At 46.4% G+C, this 23,200-nt stretch overlaps 2 protein-coding genes across 5 annotated transcripts in view; one reads left to right on the top strand and one right to left on the bottom strand.

Annotated features, from left to right (window-relative positions):
- EIF4B (eukaryotic translation initiation factor 4B) overlaps positions 1-810 on the bottom strand; it is a 40,254-nt gene extending 39,444 nt beyond the window's left edge. Inside the window, exon 1 of the mRNA XM_084836536.1 lies at positions 771-810. Coding sequence (XP_084692662.1) covers positions 771-783 — 13 coding nt within the window. The 5' untranslated portion in view covers positions 784-810. The remainder of the gene's footprint in view (positions 1-770) is intronic.
- The window catches only part of KRT8 (keratin 8), a 139,847-nt gene that overhangs the window by 303 nt on the left and 116,344 nt on the right, over positions 1-23,200 (top strand). Inside the window, exons 1-2 of one of the 4 annotated variants that reach the window (XM_084836539.1) lie at positions 892-1,214; positions 2,051-2,094. In XM_084836539.1, coding sequence (XP_084692665.1) covers positions 2,072-2,094 — 23 coding nt within the window. In that variant the 5' untranslated portion in view covers positions 892-1,214; positions 2,051-2,071. Of the gene's footprint in view, positions 1-891; positions 1,236-1,944; positions 2,095-23,200 lie in introns of those variants that run through there. The other 3 variants (XM_084836540.1, XM_084836541.1, XM_084836538.1) reach the window with 3 other exon arrangements.

The raw sequence follows: 23,200 nt of genomic DNA, 5'->3' as shown, positions 1-23,200 counted from the left end.
AGGTGGACAATTTTCTTCCCGCCCCACTGCTGGAGGTGGGAGGGCAGCGGGCGAGAGAACAGTAACTTGCCTAGGGTCACCTGGTGAGCTCGGGGCCCAGGCGAGATTTGATCCAAGGACTTCCCGATTAGCTCTACTAATTCCTTCTCGGGGTGGGAGGGGCGGGCACGAGAAGGAGTGAGGGGGCGGCTGGCAGAAATGAACGGAAAGAAGTGAAACCACGCAATACCACTCTTTGCAGGAGGGGTGGAGCAGGACGCACAGCTCCCACTCGACGCGCTCCACCCAACCCAGACTCCGCCGCACCACGCCCCTAAGTCCAGACTGCGGAGAGTCAGCAAGAAGCGGCACCCACGTGGGTGCCGCCCAGGTTCTTCCCCTCCCCACCTCACCCGCGCCCTACCGCGCGCCGCCGCGCTTGCGCACTGGAACGCAATCGAAGGTTCCATCTGCCGCCGCCGCCGCCGCCCCGTTCTCTCCCCCCCTCGGTCACTGCCTCACTCAGACACACGAACTGCTCCCTCCCCCCAACCCCGCGGCGGGAGGCGCGCCCCGAAGCCGGAACAGCGAAGGCCGCCGCCGCGTTCGGAGCCACGGCGTGCGCTTTTCTCAGGTTTGGCTAGCGGGGGAGGCTCAACGGTAGCCGCTGAAGGGAAGCAGCCGCCTTCCTGCCGGCGCCCCGTCCGCCTTCTGGCGCTGGAATAAGGTCAAGCCGGACGCGGCAGGCCTGCCTGGAGGCCAAGGCCCATGCCCCGCCGAGCACCACTCACCTGAGGCCGCCATGTTGGGAAGAGGGAGAGAAGGCAAAAGGCCCGGATGCGGCCGTCACGTGATTATAGCGAAAGAGGCACCTCCTTCTCTGCTGAGGGGGGCGGATGCAACCAAAAAAACAGTGGGGAGGGGACGAGAGAAAGAAAGGGAGAGGAGCCAACCGGGCGGGTTGGCTCTGCGGTTCGCGGGCACAAGAAGGCGGCAGAGCGTGAGCGCGCGGGAAGGTAGCGTCGGCGGAGCGGCGAGAAAGGCGCGCCGCGGTGACAGCGGGGCTCGATCCCGCGTACCTCCAGTTAACGGAGCGTAGCGTGGCAAGGCTGGGAAGGGAAGGAGCCCCCTCCTTGAGGCTTTGGAGCGCAGTTGGCGGAGTGTCGCATTTTGATTTGAAGCCCGCCTTTCGAGGGGACGGCACCGAGCTAGAATGGAAGGCACGAGGCAGCTGCGTAGGTTCACGCGGTTCTTCGGTGTGTTTTATACCCGCGCAGGGGGCAGCGTGAATGACGTGGCAGAGTGGTGGACTGCGGGGGGGGGGGGCAGGCATCCGAACCTTTTTAAATGGCCCTCCAATCCTCATGCTAAAAATAATATATCCTGCAAGTAGGAAACGAGCGCATAGGCTAGGCAAAAACCTTTCTCCTTCGTGCACTGGTGTTTTTTCCGGGGTGGTGGTGGTCAGGGAGATTTTAAAGTATTTTAAAAATGTAGCTTCTGCCCCGCCCCGCCCCGCCCCGCCCCGCCCCGGTTGAAGTGGACTAATACATTTAATCCTACTCGTGTTTAGACAGAGGAAAAGGCCTACAACTCCCAGCATGCCCTAGCCAGCACACCTGGCTGGGGCATGCTGGGAGTTGTAGGACTTATTTTCTGCCTAAACATGCGTAGGATTGCTCCTTAAACTTATTAGTCCCTAAGGGCACAATCCTATGCATGTTTAGACAGAAAAAGAAGCCCTACAATTCCAAGCATTCTCCAGCCAGCTGGGGATGCTGGGCGTTGTAGGACTTTTTCTGTCTAAACACGCATAGGATTGGGCCTGTAATCTGGCATAAGCTTTTGTGGACACCGTCTACTTCATCGGATGCATGAAATGTTAACCTCAGATTGGCCCATGCTGTGTTGACAAGGAACTAAAATGCAAAATAGTACAGACAGTGATGATTACCTTAACAGTTGCCTTTCACAAAACGTTGTTGGGCGGTAACACAGACATCATTTGAGTAATGAGCCTATTAACATATGTAGTGTGATTTTGTTTTTTATGTCCTTATTCAAACCACAGGAAATAGAGTGGAATCTCTTGATGAATTGTACTTCAGCATTCAGGTAGGTCTTTGAAATTCCTTTGTTCAAGAATGGCCACTATAAGGTCATTCACAGCGTGTCTTTGGAGGTTGAAATGTTCCCCAGCTGGGCTCTAAACCTTGCAATTTGTTATGTCAGATTTGTATCAGATTTGTATCCGTTCTTTCATGTAGAGACTGGCCTGTAGAATGCCGTAGGGCAGTGCTGGAAAATGCTGGCATATATCACATTGGAAGATGAGCAGGTGTTGAACCCCTGATACTGTGGATGGCTTTATTCGGTCCTGTAATAGTGTGGCCAGAGAAGATATGGGGACAGAGTTGGCATCTGGGCTGGCCACAGGGTCTGGTTCCTGTGTCTGTATCTCCATCGTGAGGTCTGTAGTTGCTGGTGGGTATCCTTTTTTAGGTTAGGTGGCTGTCTGTATGCAAGCACAGGCCTACCACGTAAGCCCTGTGAGAGGGAAGTGTCACTGTCCAGGATGGGTTGTAGATCACTGATGATACGTTGCAATGGTCTTAGCTGGGAACTATGGGTAACAAGTGGTGTCCTGCTGTTTTATCTTTTGGGTCTGTCCTGTAGTAGATTATTCCTGGGTATTAGCCTGGCCCTGTTGAACTGTTTATTCACTTCGTTGAGTGAGTATTGTAGTCTGAGAAATGCCTGATTTAGATGTTTAAGCTGAGAGTCTCTGTCTCCTGAGTCTGAGCAGATGCAGCTGTATCATCGGACTTAGCTGTAGACAACAGATTTCGTGGTGTGTTCTGGGCAGAAACTGGAAGCATGTAGGTATGTGTAGCAGCCTCTAGGCTTCCAGTATAGGGTGGTGTTTATGTGTCCATTATGTAGTTGCACTGTTGTATCCAGAAAGTGAACCTGTTGTGTGGTCATTTCTAGGCTCAGGTTGATGGTGGGGTGAAAGTTATTGATGTCCCAGTGAAACTTTATCAGGGCTTCTTGTCCATGAATCTACAGAGATGTCATCAATGAATCTCAGGTAGAGAAGAGGCCTTTGGGAGCAGGAACTGAGAAAGCGTTGTTCCAGGTCAGCCTTGACATTGTTGGCATACTGTGGAGCCATGCGAGTATTCATGGCAGTGCCATTGAACTGAATATGTATGTTTTTCTCCGAAGTTGAAGTAATTATGAATGAATACATAGTGGCAGAGTTTGGTGGCTAGATGCGCTGTTGCCCCATCTGGAATGATATTCCTGTTGGCTTGGAGTCCATCTTTATGGGGTAGCTAGGATGGTATTTTCTGGGAGATTGCCAATGGATTGTAGTTTATCCCGTCAAGGAATCAGTGGTATCCCTTATGTAGCCTGGAGTACTGGTGGCATATGGTCTGAGAATGGAGCCCATATAGCTAGACCCCCACAACTGTGATAGTGCCAATATCTGAAATAATGGGGTGTCTAGAGTTGCCTGACTGGGATATTTTGGGTAGTAGATAGAAGATGCTTCGACAAGGCTCCTGAGGTGTGTTCATGCAGATTTGGTCCTGCACATCTGTAGGAAATTCCTTCAACAGGTAGTGTTGTTCCTTCTGGTATTCCTCAGTAGAGATGTAACATTTCCGGAAATTTTGAGGCCACAGAAAACAACTTTTTTTTTTCTGGAAAAACTGGAAATGTTGGAAAAATGGAAAAATAAGCAATACTAAAATGTTTAGCACTCTTTACAAATCTAAAGTAATTTTGTTGCTTAAAGACAGCTTTCCCCAACCTGATGCTGTCCAGAAATTTTGGATTTCAGCTTCCATCAGCCTCAGGCAACATGGCCAATAGTCAGGAATGCTGGGCACTGCAGTCCAAAACATCCAGAGGGCACCAGGCTGGGCAGCCTTTCTGTTCCCAAAGTTACATTCACTCATAAAATTACCATTATATTTTAAAACTTTTAAAAGTAAAGTCAGTTAGTAAATTTGTAATTATTGTTTGAATAGATTAGAACTACATTAAGGGCACAATCCTATGCCTACTAGACAGAAGCTTAGATGGCTATAGGATTGTTCGGGTTCTGGGAACCAACCTTGAAGCCCGTGCTCTGAGGTCAGTTCCTGGAGAACCGTCTCCCCACTGCCTTGTAGGCAGCGTGGATCATCCCCAGGCTCCATGCTCGGATGAGCAGCGCAAAGCAGGGTAAAAGGGGGTGTTCCCGGGGTGGGGAGGGGCAGGGAGTGCCAATACAATGCTTCCTATATGTCCTATACAGCCTCCCCCGCACACTCCAAAGTCCTGCGGCTAGACCACCAAAATCGGCTATCTAGCCACGAGTGCAGGGCAGCTGGAGCACAGAGAAAAAGATCTCTATGCTCTGCGCGCCATGCATTGGATAGGTGGTCACCTCAGAGTTCGGAGGCAGCCACCTATCCTGATAGGATTGCTCCCTAAATGACTGCTACAGCATCAGGAATACAGGACTCTATAGAACAAAACCCAAGTTGTCAGGAATGTACATTTACTGTCAAGAATGCACAATGGTGACTCTACTCACATGTTAGGAAATTGAGCATAAGTGTCTATCAGTAAAATATACTTCAGATCAACAATTTTAATAAGGAATGAAAGAACTAACTATGCTGGGAATCTTACAGAGGGGAATAAAACATATTTTTCCCCATAGCTTGCTTATTTTACGTCTTTAGTCTGTCTATAAAAGTGCTCTTATTACATAGTTTTTAGAAATTAAATTGAGGGAAGTAAAGGCTGGGTAACTATATATATGATAGATAGATAGATAGATAGATAGATAGAATATATATATATACTTTCTCTTAAATTCTAAAACAAAATATTTCACAATCCAAAGCTGTTCAATTTTTTCAAAGGGGGGGGACGGACAAAAATGGTCCACAGAAGAAAAATGTTCATTTTCTGGGCCTTCACATCTCTGTTCCTCAGTGGGAACTGAGGACAGGAGCCTATAAAATGTGGTGTTGAAGAGTTGCCTCTCAGACTCCTGTATGTAGACTAACACTTGTTGATGCTGATGACAGCTCCCCTTTTGTCAGCCTCCTTAATTACGATGTTAGTATTGTTTCTGAGGCTGTGGAGGGCATCATGTTGTGCATGGCCGAGATTAAATATGTGGTAAATGATGTTTGCTGATTACCTCAGCTTGGGCTCGGGGCAGAAGCACTCTTTGTAAAAAAAAATCTAACCCAGTGTTATGATCATTTTCAGGGGGTCCATGCAGATATCTTCCTGCAGAGTGGGGAAGATGTCTGCTGTGTGCATGGTGCACGGTGCTGGGAAGGTGATAGTTGTCTCTTGGTGTGATGTTTGGTGTCATGGTGGAAGTATTCCTTGAGTTGTAGATGGTGGGGGGAAAGCCTCTAGGTCACCACAGAATTGTATCCTATGTGGATTTAGAGTGGTAGACGGACAGGCCCAGTGAAAGAACAGACTCTTCAGCCCAGTTCACTGTGTGGCTAGATAAATTCATAGTGTTGCTGGATGGATTCAGGGTGTTCCTGTTGTGGTCAATCGAGGTATGCAGTAGTCTGGCTAGTTTGGTTTCCTTCTTTTTCTTTAGAGAGGCAAACTGAGTGTAATAGGTTACTTGCCTTTGCTTTGAGAATTTCTGCCAGATGTTGGGCTACGTGGAAGGTTGGTTTTTTTTATGTGGGCTTCCAGATCTAAGATATGAAGTGGTCTCTAGCCTAGGAAAACTTATATCATGCGTTTTCATAGACCAGTCCATAGCTTATTGCCATAATAAATTTGTTAGCCTTTTAAGGTGCCACAAAGTTCTGTTGTTTTTGCTGCAACAGATTTAACGTGGCTCCCCTCTGGAAGCCTACACAGGGTTGCCAACTCTTGAAATCAAATGTTCTGGTATGGGTCTGGCAGAGCCGAGCACAAAAACTGCTTATTCACCCAATGGGTACAGTTTTTAAAAAATGCTTGAAAGGGGGGAAATTGTGGCCTTGCCCCTTCTCTTTCTGGCAGTTGGTCGAAAAGCAAAAAAACAAAAACACCTTCCAGGTTACCTTTCCCCACTTCCAATCAGTTAGAAACCCTAGGCCTAATTTAGATTATTCCATACCCTCAGACGTCTCACAAATAAAAATCTTGATGCTTGTAAAAAAACAACACCACCAAAAGGCTGCAGAATAAAACATGTAAATTTACATTGAATTTTGTTCCTATGGAATAGCTGCAAATGCATTCTGTAACATGTAATATATGTATAGACAGTTGCAAGGCTGTCTCCAGATCTCAGAGGACCTTAGGCAAACTCCCCTCTGGTGGGCCTTCTCTTACATTGATGGGCCCTCTCAGGCTTACCTGGCAATGGGAACAGCACTCCAGGGGTGGCTGGGAGCTACCATTTAAATTTCCCTCAATGCCCCAGAACACCTGACACAGTGTCAGTCAGGGGTATTTGGAAATTAAAATGGAGGGTCACAGACCCTGCTGCCCTATATGCAGGCCCTGGGGCAAGGGTCAGCACTAGTGGGCCCTAGCAGCTGCCCTACGATGCCAGGTCCTGACGGCAGTCTTGGGCATTTGTGAGTAGCATCACGCAGCGTTCCCTGAAGTTTCAGAGTTTTAGCCTCCTTCTCAGGGCATCTAGGGAAAAGAGTTAGATCTCAGGGTGGCGGCCAGAAGCAAGGGAGCAGCTCCTCCTTCTGTCCACCCTGAGCCAATAGCACAGTTAGACTCTGTCCCCTGCCATATGCTAATAGGCTTCAGCTCTAACTCACAAGGATCCACCCATAAGCTCCAAGGTACTGCCTCTCAAGTCTTAAGATCCAGGACCTGACAACCTTAGCGAGAAGGGATGAAAGGGGAATTGAGCACTGGTATTTGGCATCAATGTATGTGTCTTTCATGCATGTGCAAGTAGAGAATGCCCCTCTGGGTCCCATCCCCCCCCCCTAATATTTCATTTCTAAAGACCAAATTTTTCCCCAAAAGGCAGTACAGGGACAATATTTTACCAGTGGTAGGTAATAGAAAATAGGGACTGTCCCTGGTAAAAACTGGCTTAAATCCAATGTTGCGTGAATGGACTTCTGCTGACTTAATAGGACTTCCCTGTCTCCCCCCGCCATGCAGCCTCCCCCCCTGTCTCCTCCCTCAACCCTCCAGGCCAGATTTGGGAGGCACATAGGGGCCTGCAGGAGGGAGGGGAAAACTGTTCCACCAGTGGTTTTCGTTCCACTGGAGGAATGACACCACTGGATTCAAGCCATTGTTTATTTAGATTTACATCCTGCCTTTTCACACAGTGGTACCCAAGGTAAGAGCAAACAAGATAAATACAGTGTGAGGCAATCCTATACAACAAGGGTAGGCAACTTGTGGCGCTCCAGATGTTTTTGCCACCATCCCTCATCACTGGCTGTGTTGGCTAGGCTTGATGGGAGTTGTAGGCCAAAACATCTCTAGGGCCACAAGTTACCCACCTTTGCTATGTAATATAAAACAAACAGGTAAAAAACAGATTAAGGGCAGAGCCATCCTATCCTTAATATTACGCTGGGACCAGAGATATGGTGACCAGAGACACTGGAGGAATAGCTGCCGAATCCAATGTGTGCCCAGCCTGGGAGCGGAAGGGAAAAACATACAACCAGAAAATACAAGAACAGTAGAAAAACAATAGATGCGCCCCTGGAAACACAGCCACAGTTCACTATTCAGGGACTGTGCGGGAAATGACTCCCACAGTTTTTGGAATAGGGATTATGAGAATAGCAAGGAGAGACAAGAAGGCCTTCTTAAATGAACAATGCAAAGAAATCGAGGAAAACAATAGAATGGGAAAGAACAGAGATCTTTTCAAGAAAATTGAGATATTGAGGGAACGTTTTGTGCAAAGATGGGCATGATAAAGGACAAAGAAGGCAGAGATCTAACAGAAGTAGATGAGATTAAGAAGAGGTGGAAAGAATACACAGAAGAACTATACAGGAAAGATCTGAATGTCCCTGATAGCCATGATAGTGCGGTCACTGAACTCGAGCTGGAGATCCTCGAGAGTGAAGTCAAGTGGGCCTTAGGAAGCATTAGTAACAACAAAGCTAGCGGAGATGACAGTATTCCAGCTGAGCTATTTAAAATCCTAAAAGATGATGCTGTTAAAGTGCTGCACTCAATATGCCAGCAAATTTGGAACACTCAGCAGTGGCCACAAGACTGGAAAAGGTCAGTTTACATTCCAATTCCAAAGAAGGGCAACGCCAAAGAGTGTTCAAACTACCGCACAATTGCGCTCAGTTCACATGCCAGCAAGGTGATGCTCAAAATCCTACAAGCTAGGCTTCAGCAGCATGTGAACCGAGAACTACTGGAAGTACAAGCAGGGTTTCAAAGAGGCAGAGGAACTAGAGATCAAATCGCCAACTTTCGCTAGATCATGGAGAAAGCAAGAGAATTCCAGAAAAATGTCTATTTCTGCTTCATTGACTACGCTAAAGCCTTTGATTGTGTGGATCACAACAAACTGTGGCAAATTCTTAAAGTGATGGGAGTACCAGACCACCTTACCTGTCTCCTGAGAAACCTGTATGAGGGTCAAGAAGCAACAGTAAGAACCGGACATGGAACAACCGATTGGTCCAAAATTGGGAAAGGACTACAACAAGGCTGTATATTGTCACCCTGCTTATTTAATTTATATGCAGAGTACATCATGAAAAATGCCGGGTTGGATGAATCACAGGTCGGAATTAAGATTGCCGGGAGAATTATCAACAACCTCAGATACGCAGACAATACCACCCTAATGGCAGAAAGCGAAGAGGATCTAAAGAGCCTCTTGTTGAGGGTGAAAGAGGAGAGTGCAAAAGCTGGTTTGAAACTCAACATTAACAAAACTAAGATCATGGCATCAGGCCCCATCACTTCCTGGCATATAGAAGGGGAAGAAATGGAAGCTGTGACAGATTTTACTTTCTTGGGTTCCAAGATCACCGCAGACAGTGACTGTAGCCATGAAATTAAAAGATGCTTGCTCCTTGGGAGGAAAGCTATGGCACACCTAGACAGCATAGTAAGAAGCAGAGACATCACCTTGCCGACAAAGGTCCGTCTAATCAAAGCTATGGTTTTCCCAGTAGTAATGTATGGTTGTGAGAACTGGACTATAGGGAAGGCTGAGCGCCGAAGAATTGATGCTTTCGAACTGTGGTGTTGGAGAAGACTCTTATGAGTCCCCTGGACTGCAAGGAGGTCAGATCAGTCCATCCTAAAGGAAATCAACCCTGAGTGCTCATTGGAAGGACAGATACTGAAGCTGAAGCTCAAATATTTTGGCCACCTAATGCAAAGAGAAAGGTCACTGGAAAAGACCCTGATGTTGGGAAAGACTGAAGGCAAAAGGAGAAGGGGACGGCAGAGGATGAGATGGCTAGATAGCATCACCGATGCAATGAATATGAACTTAAGCACAACCCGGGAGAGAGCGGAGGACAGGAAGGCCTGGCATGCTATGGTCCATGGGGTCACGAAGAGATGGACACGACTAAACGACTGAACAACAACAACAGCTAGAAGTACAAAAGTTGGCATAAAATCAATGACCAGCCCAACCCTTCCCCCCCAAGTCAACAGCTAAAGGTGCATGCCCATGCTTTCAGAAGCGACTCTTAATTGGAGGTGAACAACATACACTCCAATTGTCCCTAAATGGCCAGAGCAGTCCTATACTGTAGTTACGCTGAAGGAGGAGACACATACGTCTGGAGGGAAGCTTTGTTCTTAAGGAAATTCTTACCTACGTGGAAGGAAATTTGATGAAGAGGATCTACAAACAGTGGGTAGTATTCATAGAAAATTGAAAGGCATTGAGAAACTTCATTATAGAAATGGTGATTGGGGCAGAGGGGAAAGAAGGTTATTTTGACGAAGAGGAACCAACAGGGAGGTACTAGCTTAATTTTAAGATTGAACTTAAGTTGATGTTACTGTTTTGATGCCATTTTGGTCTGTTTTAATTGTAAGCTACTTCAGACAGCCTTTGGCTGGACAAGTAGGATATACATTTAACACAAAAAAATAAAATGGCTGGACTTCTTATTCCTGTATCTGCATGGAGGCCCCCAAATGTATCCTGAGTGAAAGTTACACTCCAGTCATATTTATTTATTTATTTGAAGTATTTTAATGCCGCTCCTCAGCCAAAACGACTCCCAGAGTGGCTTACATGTCATCAATTAAACAAGACAGCCCCTGCCTACAGGTTTATAATCTAAAAAGACACAATACACAAGGAAGAAGGAATGGGGAGTGAAGAGGAGGGAAAGTAATTATTTTAGCAGACTGATGGAATGGCCCTGCTCTCTCTCATCTGCTGTTCATAGAGAATGCATTGCACTTTTTCCCATAGGCCCTTGTACTAGACCTTGGTGGTGCTCATCTCAGATGGAGAGACCATCCTGATAGAAAGATAAGGAGGTATCCTTAGTTCTTGAACTGTGGTGAGTCTTATACTGGCCCATTTGTGTTCCTGTTCTGAATGTTTTCTAATATTCAGAACTAGTATAGTTCTGTATACTATACAGAACTATAGTATACAGTGCTGCTGTAATTCTTGGTGTATGGAAAGAGATTATGATTACTTATGGCAGATGTTCTTTGCACATATTCAGAGAAACACTATTATTTGGAGGGTATTCGCATATGCATTTCATCTACCTAGCTCCTAAAGTCTCAAGTGGTACAGTCCAGGAAAGGCTCTACCAAACGCTACTTCTGCATTTAATTTTTGAATTAGACCTCTTTTGGATTGTTTCAATGTGCCTAATCTTGCTGGCTTTTATATGATACAAACATTATGGACTTATTTATAAATGTTTATAAATATAAAGATATCTGTATATAAATCTACAAGAGCCTTGTAGAACCTTAAACAATAACAAGTTTATTATGGCATAAGATTTTGTGGACTGGAGCCAACACACACACACACACACACACACACGGAGAAGGAAAGAAGTTGGCAGTGAGGTTAGCAGAAAATGAAATGCAAGAAATATAGTCAGTAATTACAGTACATAATTATCACTGTCTGTGATTTCATTTCCTCCTGACCTCACCGCTAATATTTTTTCTTCTTCTCCATACGCCCATGTGCATATATATATATCTGCCAGTTTATCTGGACTGGTATACTTGGTAATGAGCTGAATGAGGGCCAATAAACTGAAACTGATTCTTGACGAGATGGCAGAAGGTTCCACCGATTCTGGGCAGGGTTGTACTCGCCTTGAGAGAACAGGTGCTCCTAGATCCAGTGTTGCCATGCTCCTGTAACCTCCTGGCTGGATTACTGCAATACATTGTACATGGGGCTGCCCTTGAAGACAATTTGGAAGCTCCAGTTGCTGCAGAAGATGGTGTCCAGGCATTTGGTACATGCCAATTTTAAAAGGTCTTAGCTGGCTGCCTATCTGCTTCCTGGCCCAATTCAGGGGGCTAGTATTCACTTTTAAACCTCCAATTGGCTTGGGACCACCCAAGTATGTGAAGGAGCATCTACTTCCATATCGACCTACCTGTGCATAAAGATCTTCTGAGACCCTTCTCCAGGTGCTCCTGTTACCAGAGGTTCATGATGCAAGTACAAGAGAGGTGCCCTGATTATGGAATGCACTCCCTAAAGAGACCCACCTGATACAATCTTTTTAGTGCCAAGTAAAAACTTCTTTTTAATTTTCCAAACGTTTTGATCTGTCTTGTTTTGTTTAAGGTTTTAAAGTTTTATTGCTGACTTAGGACACAGTCCTATCAATTGTGCTCTTGCTGCTTGGAAGCCCCTGAACCCAGGAGCTTCCAAGATTCTGTGCCCTGCCAGGCTGAAGCCAGCAGGGCAGGAGGAGCAGTGGAGACAATCTTTGCCTCCCTCCCCTCTGATCTTTCTCCAGCCCACGTAGCAAGGGCACTTCAGAGGGGGAGAGAAGGAGGCGGCTCAGGAGAATTCATATCCTGGCCTCTCCAGTCTCTTTCCCTCCCTGACCACCAGAACACCCCCTTTTCCCCCTCTCCAAAGGCAAGTTTCTAATCTCGGAGAGACAGCCAGCACAGTTCTCTCCCTGCCGGCTGCAAGGGTTCGGATCTCCAACTCTCCCCTCCAAGGTCAGAGCACTGTCTCTGACTTCAGAGTGGGGAATCCAGACTATCCTATGGTCCTAGGGTGCTCGCCCAGGGTTTGCTCTCTTATGAACATTTCATCATGGAATAATATCAACTTGTATGCAGCCCTAAAACCTGAACAGTGTGAAGGGCTTGTATATAGATGTTTTTAATTTAAAAAAATAGGAAAGCACCCATTCTTCTCGTTCTTTCATCTCTTCCTTTCCCTGAAAAAATGCCCCAGTTTACTGCTCATCTTCTCCTCTCAAACTGAAATCAAACAAACTATGAACCTTCTGATTTGGGTTTCTAAATCCCTGATAGCTCTTCCCTGGAAAACCCCTTTTACCTAAATAGAAACCTCTCTGGATCCTTGTTTCCTGGTTCTCATCTGCACTTTTGTTCTGTGGCTTCCTGGTCCTTATTGTTGGATAACGGGAAGAACTCCGCATGCTTCCAGACACTGGGGGCGACAGAGAACATGTATCAACAGCCGCTAGTTTTGTTTATCCCCCCCCCCCCCCGTTGTCCTGTAACTTGATCGGTTCCTTCCTCCCACTCCCTTCTCTTCCTCTTTGTCTCTGCAGAAGGCAGCATGTGCTCTCTCCCTGAGGGAAGCAAGTAACTATATCTCACGCCTTCGCTTACTTACACTCACGCACCCAGCTTTAGCGGGTGCTTGTAGTTAAATAGTGTTAGCCTTCTTCGATGACGTGTATAAAAACATTAATAAAGTAAGTTGATTTGAACTTCTAAATTGCCTCTAGCCTATGTTTATTTCCTCTAATACTAAATGTTGTGTTACCACACTTTCTTTGTAAAAAGCAACTCTGCTGTAAGTCACACCAGACTTTCCAACGTTTATTAGTGCCTACCTGTGAGACAGCCATATCCTGCCTTGATCTCTGCACCTGCTCCACAGCTCTTGCCCAACCGACTGAGAACATTGTAAACCCCAACATTCCCTTTCTCCTTCTTAAAGGGGGCTGTTGATTTAGGCTGAGACCCTAGACTAGATGTCCCCAACCTAGTGCCCTCTGTATGTTTTGGATTTCAATTCCCATCAGCCCCAGCCAGCATGGCCAATGGTCAGGAATGCTGGGAGTTGTAGTCCAAAACATCTGGAAAACAGGGTAGGGAAGGCTGCTCTCAACATATCTAGGGTGGCCACTTACACATCAGCCCCCAAAAGGAAACATGTCACCAAAGAGGAGGAGCCATTTGCATAAAATTTGCACATGTTGATGTATATGTATACATCTAGAAAGAACTACCAAGAAGGGTTTTCATTTTGCAGTTATCCATTCCATGGGCCAGTTCACCAAACTATTCTGCACATGACTAGATTCTTCTTCTTCTCCCCATCCTGCTTCCCCTGGTTGTGCCATGCTAGGGTTCAAATGGGATATTTTTTGGCTGATGTTGTATGCCATCTGAAATCGCCTTAACATGGGTTTAGCAATCATTGGGGGAAAGTTGGACAAAAGAAAACTCTGTCCTTTTTGCTCAAACCAACCAAAGGGCTGCTCATGACTGACTATAGAGATCCCAATGGCACATGAGGGAGGAGGTCATGCATGACATTTGTGTGTTGTTTTCCAGAACATGGCAGATCATGCCAATCTTCAGTTGCCCACTGGCTTTCATGCTTCCCGAATGTTCCAAACCCATTCTCAGCTCAAAAAAAGAAGAAATATATTTTTAAATGCAGATTTTTTGAAGAAAATGTTTAAAATACATATTTCAGTAATAATTTTTGTGTTGATTTAAAATAAGAAACATTTGCATATTAATATGGGAATAGGATTGAACAGATGTATGGGTGAATAAATGAGGAACTGACACAGACTGGAAATGGAAGAAACTTATCTGTAGAAAGGGTTAATTTCCACAGTGATAAACAAGAATCTGCCCTTGAAAAGAAATTGGACTATGGGTTTGCAAAACATGAGAGTTGGAAAAAACAGCAGATTTAGGGCTCTTTGCATTTGCACCCCTTCACTCTGATCCTGTATTGCAGGGATGGGCAACCATAACCTGGTGGGGGGCTATATGAGCACCTGCAGCCCTCCGCAGGCTGTATTATGATATTAAGCTTGCTGGCTGGGGGTGATGGGGGTTGTGGTCCAATGCATCCAGAGGGTGCCGGGTTGGAGAAGGATGCTCTAAAGTGAGGCTGCTAAGAGACCCAGCAGCTGCCAAGAGTTCTGATATAAGGACGTTTGTCAACTGTGGGCAACGTGTGGTTTTGAGATGGAGTGGGAAACTGGCAAACAATAGGAACACTTGGCACCTCAGACTCCTTGCTGGCACACAAAAACTGTCAGGAAATGTCTCTCAATGTCTCCAGCATATCCGTAAGCTGGAAAAGCAGAGTGCTGGCTATGATCTACCCCCTAAAGATTACAGATGTGAACATCCGCATCAGGCCCTGCAGACTGGAGAGCTACTCATGGAGCTACTTGGCAATTCAGATGAAGCGAGAGGTGTTTGGAACGCTGAATATTTCATATTGTGCCACTCAGGAACTGTCCATATTGTCATGCATCAACGATGGCAGAGGTAGCAAAGACCTGGTTCGCATGTAACAAGAAGCCACCATGGGTGAATTTTCCTGTGGGGTTCCTTGTTGCGGCGGCAGCCATTCTGAATATTCGGGGTGCACCATGGCTTCTTGTTCTTAACCCAGTGAGGGTGGGTTGTTGGATTAGTTGACAAGCCACCCAGAAGTCATGGGGTGTTTCAGTGCTGCGGGTAGCTTGTCAACCACCCCAACAACCCACACTTGCTGGGTTCAGATGTAACAAGATGCTACAGTGTCCCCATCCCCCCGCTGCACCCTGAATATTCAAAATGGCTGCTGATGCAACAAGAAGCCCCACAAGGAAATTCACCCACGGTAGCTCCTTGTTACATGCAATTTGGGCCACTGTTGTGACAAAGGAAGGACTGGACATTGGTTTAAATTAGGGATGGGCAACTTGTGGCCCTCTGGATGTTTTGTCCTACAAATCCCGCCATTCCTCACCATTGGCTATACTGGCTACGGTTGATGGGAGCTTTAGGCCAAAATATCTGGAGGGCCTGATTTAACTGGTACAAAATCTGACTCGGCGGGGCAGGGGCCAGGTAATATTGTCCTTTAAAATTATGACATCATTTAAAGAGTGTCCCTCCACAGGAGCATTTATGTAGACCTTAAAAACTTGGCATGGCAAACAACAGCTAGGCTACCCTCTTTTTAGACAAATTCAAGGAGAATATATCTTATCAGTGGCCAGATGATCCAGGAGGCCTCTTCTTGTGTTCTCTCTGCCACAACATTGCTGCACTAGAGCACACATGTACCCCATGGTAATTCACGAGAACAAGTTGGGGTGGCAAAGAGATCCACCTGGAACAAAGCTTTGCTCTCCCTCACCCCTGTCTTGTGAGGGGCAGAATATTGTGCTAATATTCCTGAACGCGGGCTAGCAATACTGTTTACCGCTAAGATGAGATTCAAGGCTGTTGTTTTTAAACTGGGGAAAGTCCCTGGATCAGGTTTGGGGAACCCGTGGCCCCCTAGGTGATGTTGGACTGCAACTCCCATCAGCCCTGGACAGCATAGACAATAGTGAGGGATCATGGATGTTTGCACTTCAACAATGTCTGGAGGGCATTCCCTTTTCCTGTCCCAGATTATGAGGAAAGAGTTCTCACAGCGGTGTGCTACTGCTTGCCTAGATCTGAAATGTCTATGGTGGTGCTAGCTAGAGTTTCATCTGACACTAGAGGGCAGTAACATGCTGCTTCTCTTGTCTGAAGTGACTCTTTTTATGAGTTTGCAGTGTCGAATTAGGTTTGCATTAGAATTGCCATTTTCTTCTTTTTTCCATAAAACCATGTCTGGAGAAGCTCTGAAAATAATAGTATTTGTGTATATATTTATTTTTAAATTGTATAAACCATGCCTTCATCCTAAAACGGATTTCAGGACGATGTGCATAAAATGACTGAAAAGCAATCTGAAATCATACAATGAAAACAACCTGCAATCTAAACAGCAAAAAGTAAAATGGAGAAGTATAAAACTATTTCAACCAGCTGTAAAGATTCAGAGTTGAATTTAAAAATGTAAACGCTTGTTGTCAAAATGCCTGCGTAAATAAACTTTTAACCTGGTGCCGAAAAGAGTATAACATTGGTCCCAGGTATATCTCCTGACGTAGGGGCTTGCAGAGTCAGGGTGCTACCACAGAGAAGGCTCTCTCTTTTGTAAATGTTCAATGTATTTCTCTTATGGAAGGAGGACAGCTAATGGCCTCCTCTGATAATCTTAATGCATAGGAATGTTGATATAAGAGTAGGCACTCCTTCAGATATTTGGGCGCTAAGCCATTTAGGACTTTAAAGGTAAGATTTGGTCTACTCAGTAAGTAGGCAAGCAATATAGCTCCATGGGATGAGCAAACCCCCCAACGTCCAGTCTGGGCGGGGAGGTCCGTCACAGGGAAATCCAGGCCCCGTGGGGCCCCGTGGATTTCCCCAGAGCCCCGGCACATCTGTCAGATATCATGAAGAGGCTCTCCAGCATTATAAAATGCACGATAGGGTAATGGTGGCCACCGTTAGCCAATCATGGGGAAAATATGGCCGCAATTGCTGTATTTTATGTCATTTGGGGCTGTAAAGTGCTTACTTCTGTGTAAATTGCAGCCTTAAATGGGAAATCTGAAGGTCCCAGAGGTGAGTGGAGATAGCCTGCCATGGACTCCGCAGGTCAGATTCTTGGGAGTCTGGCCTCATTGGAGTCCACAGCAGATTTCTCCAGCATCCCTAGTAGCTTGTCTAGAACGGATGTAATATGGCTTTAATTAGGCCAGGGGTGTTGGACCTCTTTTAGGCCGAGGGCCAAATTCAGTTTCCGAGAAGCTTTCAGGGGCTGCATTCCAGTGGCTGGGCAGGGCCAAAGGCAAAAGGGGTGGGGCCAAAAATACCAGCATGTGCCTTAGGAGGGGCATGTCAGACTTTTAGAATGGGGAAAAAACTGCACAAAAGCCAGGAAACCACCAAATGACTGATGATTGGCAGAGGGGGTGGGGCCAGGGGAAGGGGCGTGGCCATCTGGGGAACCCCAGACAGTCAGATTGGGATGCCAGATTTGGCCTGCAGGCCTGAGGTTCAATACCCCTAATTTAGGCAAACCATCCAGATTTCTAGCAGTTAAATTCTGTACTAGCTGAAGATTCCAGAACATTTTCAAGGGCAGTGCCACGTATAACACATTAGAGTAACCCAGCGGTAGGGTAAGAAGTGTGCATAGATTGTGCTGCCCGTGGAAAAACAAATGGAGTACTGCTTCTGTTTGTAAATGCTGGGCTTTCATTCTAGAATTTGCCTCTCCTTTGGGAATAGATGTTTGCTTAGTTCATTCAGGCCTGTATCAGGATTTGGGGTGGGTTACAATTTTAACCTGGTATGATATCATTTTAATATCAGGTTTACTGTCACCATACAGCCCAGCCCAAATAAAAAGGGGTTCAACCCTTTTTATATGAGCTTTTATAAACCATTTATACTTGTAAACCACCCCAAGGGCATCTGCTACTTGGGGGGTGCATACATTTAATAAATAAATAAACACCTCCAAAAAGGTGAACCTCCAGAAGCTCACGAGAGACTTGAAAATCGCTTTAATCTTTATCGACAACCCCACTCAGCCAATTAGCATAAACTCTGCAGGTTTATATTGTGCTGTAAAAATTGGCATGTTCCTGTCCAGCTGGTATAGTAGGGGATGATATTTTCCAGCATGCCAGATCTAGGGAATATAAGATGCTGTGGCAATAATGATGGATGGAAAACCAATAGGCAGAGTGCAGGTGACACAGAAAGCCCACGAGGGTCAAAATATAAATGCAAACTGATCTTCCTTAAGAATATATTAAGAACCCCGCTGGATCAGACTTGCATTCTGTTCACACAGTGGCCAAGCAGCTGCCTGTGGGAAGCCCACAAGCAGGACGTGAGTGCAATAGCACCCCCCCCCCGCACTTGTGTTTCCCAGCAACTTGTAGGCATACCGCCCTTGATACTGGAGGTAGCACATAGCCATCAGGACTAGTAACCATTAATAGCCTTCTCCTCCATGAATTTGTCCTATCCCCTTTTAAATCCATCCAAATTGGTGGCCATCATTACCTCTTGTGGTAGCAAGTTCCATAGTTTAACTATGCGCTGTGTGAAGAAGTCCTGAAGCGCCCACCAGTCTGCTTCATGGGATGACCCCTTGGGTCCTCATATTGTGAGAGAGGGAGAAAAATGTCTCCCAGTTTCTCCACTGCATGCACAATTTTGTACACCCCTATCACGACTCCCCATACTTGCCTTTTTAAAAAGCTAAACAAGATAGAGGGAGATCTTGTCAGAAATCCCCCCACCCCTCTGAAATAAGATTGGTGGGTCAAAGTTGACACTGTTTAATGTGCTAAGGATCTGTTGGGAGGGTAAGCAAGCACAGTTGTACAATGTGCTCCATTGCTGTCTGTGCAATTAATTCTCTGGATTGGGCCGTTTTCTCTGTTTTGATCCTGTGTTGAGTGAGTGTGCCTGCAGAAAGGAGAACTGAACAGAAAGACAAAAGGGCATCCTACCCGGGGCTAATTCCATTTCTCAACACAGACTTCCCCTTATCTTTATTTGGGTTCGGTGACCCTTGAGCAAACAACCCAGGCTTATTTGAAGATAAGGCACCAACAAGGGGCTTTTGTCTATTTAGGCATTTGCCATGGTAACCTGAGTTACTGATCTTTTCTACTCAAGGTTATCTCCCCGGTGATTCACTCTTCTGTTGTTCATACACACACCATAGGGTGATCTCTCTCCAACTGCCTTCAGGCTCTTCCCTCTACCTTGGACGTTGGGGAAACCCAATGCCCTATTTGGCAGGAGTCTGTCTGAGTGTTGCAAATTCTGCTGTAATAGGGCACTCTGCCAACATGCACATTTCTCTAGAAGGATCCCTCCACCACCACTCCTTCCCCTAAACAGGAAGTCGATCAAAGGCCAGCCTGTTCAAAAAGCAAAAAACACACTCAGATTCCATACTGTCCAGTCATGGTGTCCTTGATGCTGAGTGATGCATGGGTAACGTTGGAAGGGACGTACTACTATACCGTCCATTCATAAGAAATGATTCAACCCTCACTGTTACACACTGGTGACTTGCAAACTGCAGTGCTGGCTAATGGTTTTTTTCTTCTTCTTTTTGAGAACCCATTAATCTTCAAGTTGTTTGGGTAAGGCAAGAACTTTGCCAGCCCTAAGGCCATTTATGGTAGGGGCTTGGCAGGCAGGTCGCCCAATCTTTTATAGCCAGATCTCTCTCCTGGCTGGGAACAGCCAACTCTCCCAGGTCTCTGCAAACAAATATTTATATGGGAGTGTTTTGTTCCCAGCAATTAAAGTGGCATTCCATTCATCGGAGATCCTGACCTTCAGGAGCAGTAGATTATCTCGCCACCACTTTCTTCTTTCTTTTAATTATCTTTCGAGAAATCACAAAGCATTCAAGAAAATGCCTAGCAAGCAACATGTTCCTTCACAATTCTAAATGTCTCTCACCTTTTCCTGGTAAATCATTTTTGGGCAGTGGGGAGAGAAGAGTTAATGTGTTCTTTAGCCAAATCCGCGTGGTTGCAGCCCTGGTACCTGTTCATAGTTTTTATGGACTGCTCATATTTTGGTAGTTCTGTCCATAATAAGTAATAAGCCCCTAATAAGATCCCTGCCAGTGATCCTGGCTTCTCCAGCTCCACAACTCTCCACAGTCTGGAAGTCCCCTGCTCCCTCAAAAGACTCTGCCCTTTCTCTCTCGCTGCCCTGGATGCCTGGAACTGCATCCCAGAATACCTGTGTGGTGCCAACTCTCTTGGATTGTTCAAACCCCTCCTCCAAACCCACCTTTTCTGTGACACCTTTGGCACAAACTCCTGGTTCCCATGCCCTACTGCAGTACCCTCCAGATGTGTTGGGCTACAATGCCTGTAATCCCTGACCATTAGCTATGTTGGCTGGGGATTGTGGGAGCTGCAATCCAAGACCTCTGGAGGGCACTAGGTTACCTACCTCTGAAATAGATAGGCCAACCCCTCCCTATGTCATTTCCCCATTGTTTAATTTTAGATTGTACACTCCCCAGGGCAGGGACCTGTCCTATCGTACTCTCTAAAACACCACATACACAGATGATTCTCCCACTCTCTACATCTATCTAGCAGGGGTGTCTTAGTGGTGGGTGGGGCAGAAGGCAAAGCGGTGTAGCCAAACAACACTAGCGCATTGTGGCTTAAAGCTCTTACTGCCACTAACTAAGCCTTCAGGGAGACGTTTCGACCTTTTAGAATGGGGGGAAGCTGCACAAAAGCTGGGAGACCATTAAACAGTTGGTGGTTGGAGGAAAGGGGGCAGGCCAGGGGAAGGGACCCAAGTGGGCTGGAATTGGCCCCTCGGCCTGAGGTTCTGTACCCCCGTGTGTTTGCGTTTGTGTGTGTGTGTGTGTGTGTATGTATATGTATAAAACCTAATATAGGCAGTATTTATCCATATTTTGGAGATCCTTCTCAGGAATCCCAGCCTTCTGATTTTAGGATCTACCACTTCGTCAAGAATGGAGGGACAGAATCAGTGCCAGCTCCAGGTTATGGGAGGCCCTTGGGCAAGACCTCAGTGTGTCTGCTTTCTCACCACCATTGTCACCAGCTGCTCTTGCTCCTTCTCCTCTTTCTCATCCTTGCTTCCACTTGCTGGCTTGACAGGCAGAGAGCCAGGGAGCAAGCAGGCGGGGGCCTGTGCTCCTCCTCACCACCACCATAGTCTGGGCCAGAACAAGAGGCAGGCGGAGAAGCAGGTTGCAGTGGTGAGGAGGAGGAGCAACTCCAGGGGGCTCTGGTCAGGGGGCCCCTGCTGGGGTGTGGGCCCTCAGCAGGTGCCCAGCCATGCCCACCCTTAAGGCTGGCCCTGGATAGAATATCAGAGACTGGAATTGGGAAAAATCCAGTGTAGCAATAGGGCAATAGCTGTATTCCATACAGTTCTGAGTAACAGCTGGATTTTCGATTTTCAAAACTGGGGGATCAACCATTGCTTGTTCGTTTCTTCTTTGCAGCCACCCTTGGGAGGGTCCCAGGTGCAACCTAAAACCATCTCTATATCTGGTACAGCCTAATTTGAATGTCCATAGCCTCCTCCCACTTTCCATCTTAAGTTCTCATTCACATCTTCCATTTGTAACTCTCCTGTGTTTTCCTACTGCTTCTTCCATCTTTCTTCTTTCCACAAAGATCTATTAAGAAGAAGAAAAATGAATAGTTACACAATGGGCTGGTTTGCACAATCGCAGTAAGGGAGATAAGCCATGGTGGCTTGTTAACCCCACCATGCTTGCCAGTTGTGTGCCAGTTGGATTTCCCTAATACCTTCATTGGCATGGCTTGCCATGTCATCCAAACCCAGGTGGCATGGCTTATTGTTGTTGGGTTATTTGGGCAGCAACCCCAAATAACCCAACAACAGCCCATGGGTTATGTGGGGGTTGCTGCTCCCTCAAACAAGCCAGGCCACCAGGGCCACACCAGCAAGGGTAATCAGGGAAATGCAGCCGGCACATACAGTGGGGTTAACCACGCCATGATCATATGAACCTGGTCAATGTTTTTGGATCGCTAGGAGCCCTCTGTTAAGAAGCTCTGTCGGTCCATCCATCCATCTATCTATGTCATCTATCATCATTTTTTATACCCCGCCATTCTTTTTTGGCAGAAAAAAAGAATAAACTTAATGCTACTAACACAAAAATTATAAACTACAAATGGGTCAAAACAGGCAAATGGGAGAGGTTTCACTGTTTCTCCTACTCCTTTGGCCTGCTGCAATGTTCTTTGTCAGCCTTCCTCAACCTGGCAACCTTCTAATGTCTTAGACTACAACTCCCATCATGTCTGATGATTGGCCATGCTGTCTGGGGCTGATGGGATTTGTAGTCCAACACATTTGGAGGGCTCCAGGTTGGGGAGGGCTGTTCTTTGCCAACATGCAGATTGGATTGTTGAATCGTCACTTCCCAGGAGACCTGCCTTATAGCCAGTGGTGGCTGGTGACTCCAGTTCTGAAGGGGGTGAGGTTTCCATCCCGGGTTTTAGTTATGACCAGCCAAAGCTCTAAAGGTGCTATCCAAGGTGCTAAATCTTATCCCCCAAAGGGTTCAGCACGTTGTATAGCACCTTTAGAGCTTTGGCTGGTTGCAAGTAAAGCCCAGAATGGAATCACCGCCCCTTCGGAACTGGACTCACCATCCACCGCTGCTCATAGCTACATTAGTAGTACTACATAACCCTCTAGCCAGTATTGCACCCATACCACCAGCACAGACAGCTTGGAATGTACCCTGAAGCCTCATTCTCTCATGCCAGTAACCTGCTCCCAGCGGCAGCCTTTACTGTCCACACTGGTATTCTGCTTTATTGATGGATGGTACCTGTGTGACACTGAATGAATGAATCATTTCCAACAGCTCTGAGACAAAGCTGCGAGTATTTGGTACTAGGACGCCAGAACTTGTTTTGGCCCCAGGGGCAGGTGTGAAATATTCAGGCCTACCCCCTACCCCTACCCCGATCACATTCCTAGGGCAGATTTGCTTTGAATACATTGCCTGGGTGTGGGCAGCACATTTCCTAACTGAACCTGTTCTCTGGATTTTGCTTACCCATTTGGGGAAAGGGAGTGGCATTTTAGAATGCGAGGGACCTCCTGGGTCATCAAGTCCAACTCCCCAGCAACAATGGCAGGAATCTTGTTTAAAACATATTTGCCAAGGAAATAGACAACTGCTCCCTCCCTACACTTTCTTGCCTGTCATAGACACGGCTGGTTTGGAAGTGGTTTTTAGAGACCATCCATCCTCCTGCCTTAAGGGTCAACTCCATCTACTCGAGCCAGTTGTCTAACCTGATTTTCAAACATCTCTACTGACAAAGATTTCCTGTCCCAGAGCTCCATA

Source organism: Heloderma suspectum, chromosome 2 (assembly GCF_057233095.1).
Source record: "Heloderma suspectum isolate Gila_16-S chromosome 2, 16-S_ref, whole genome shotgun sequence".
Taxonomy (NCBI): Eukaryota; Metazoa; Chordata; class Lepidosauria; order Squamata; family Helodermatidae; genus Heloderma; species Heloderma suspectum.
Note: the sequence above shows the minus strand (reverse complement) of the source record. Positions and strands in the feature narration are given on the sequence as shown.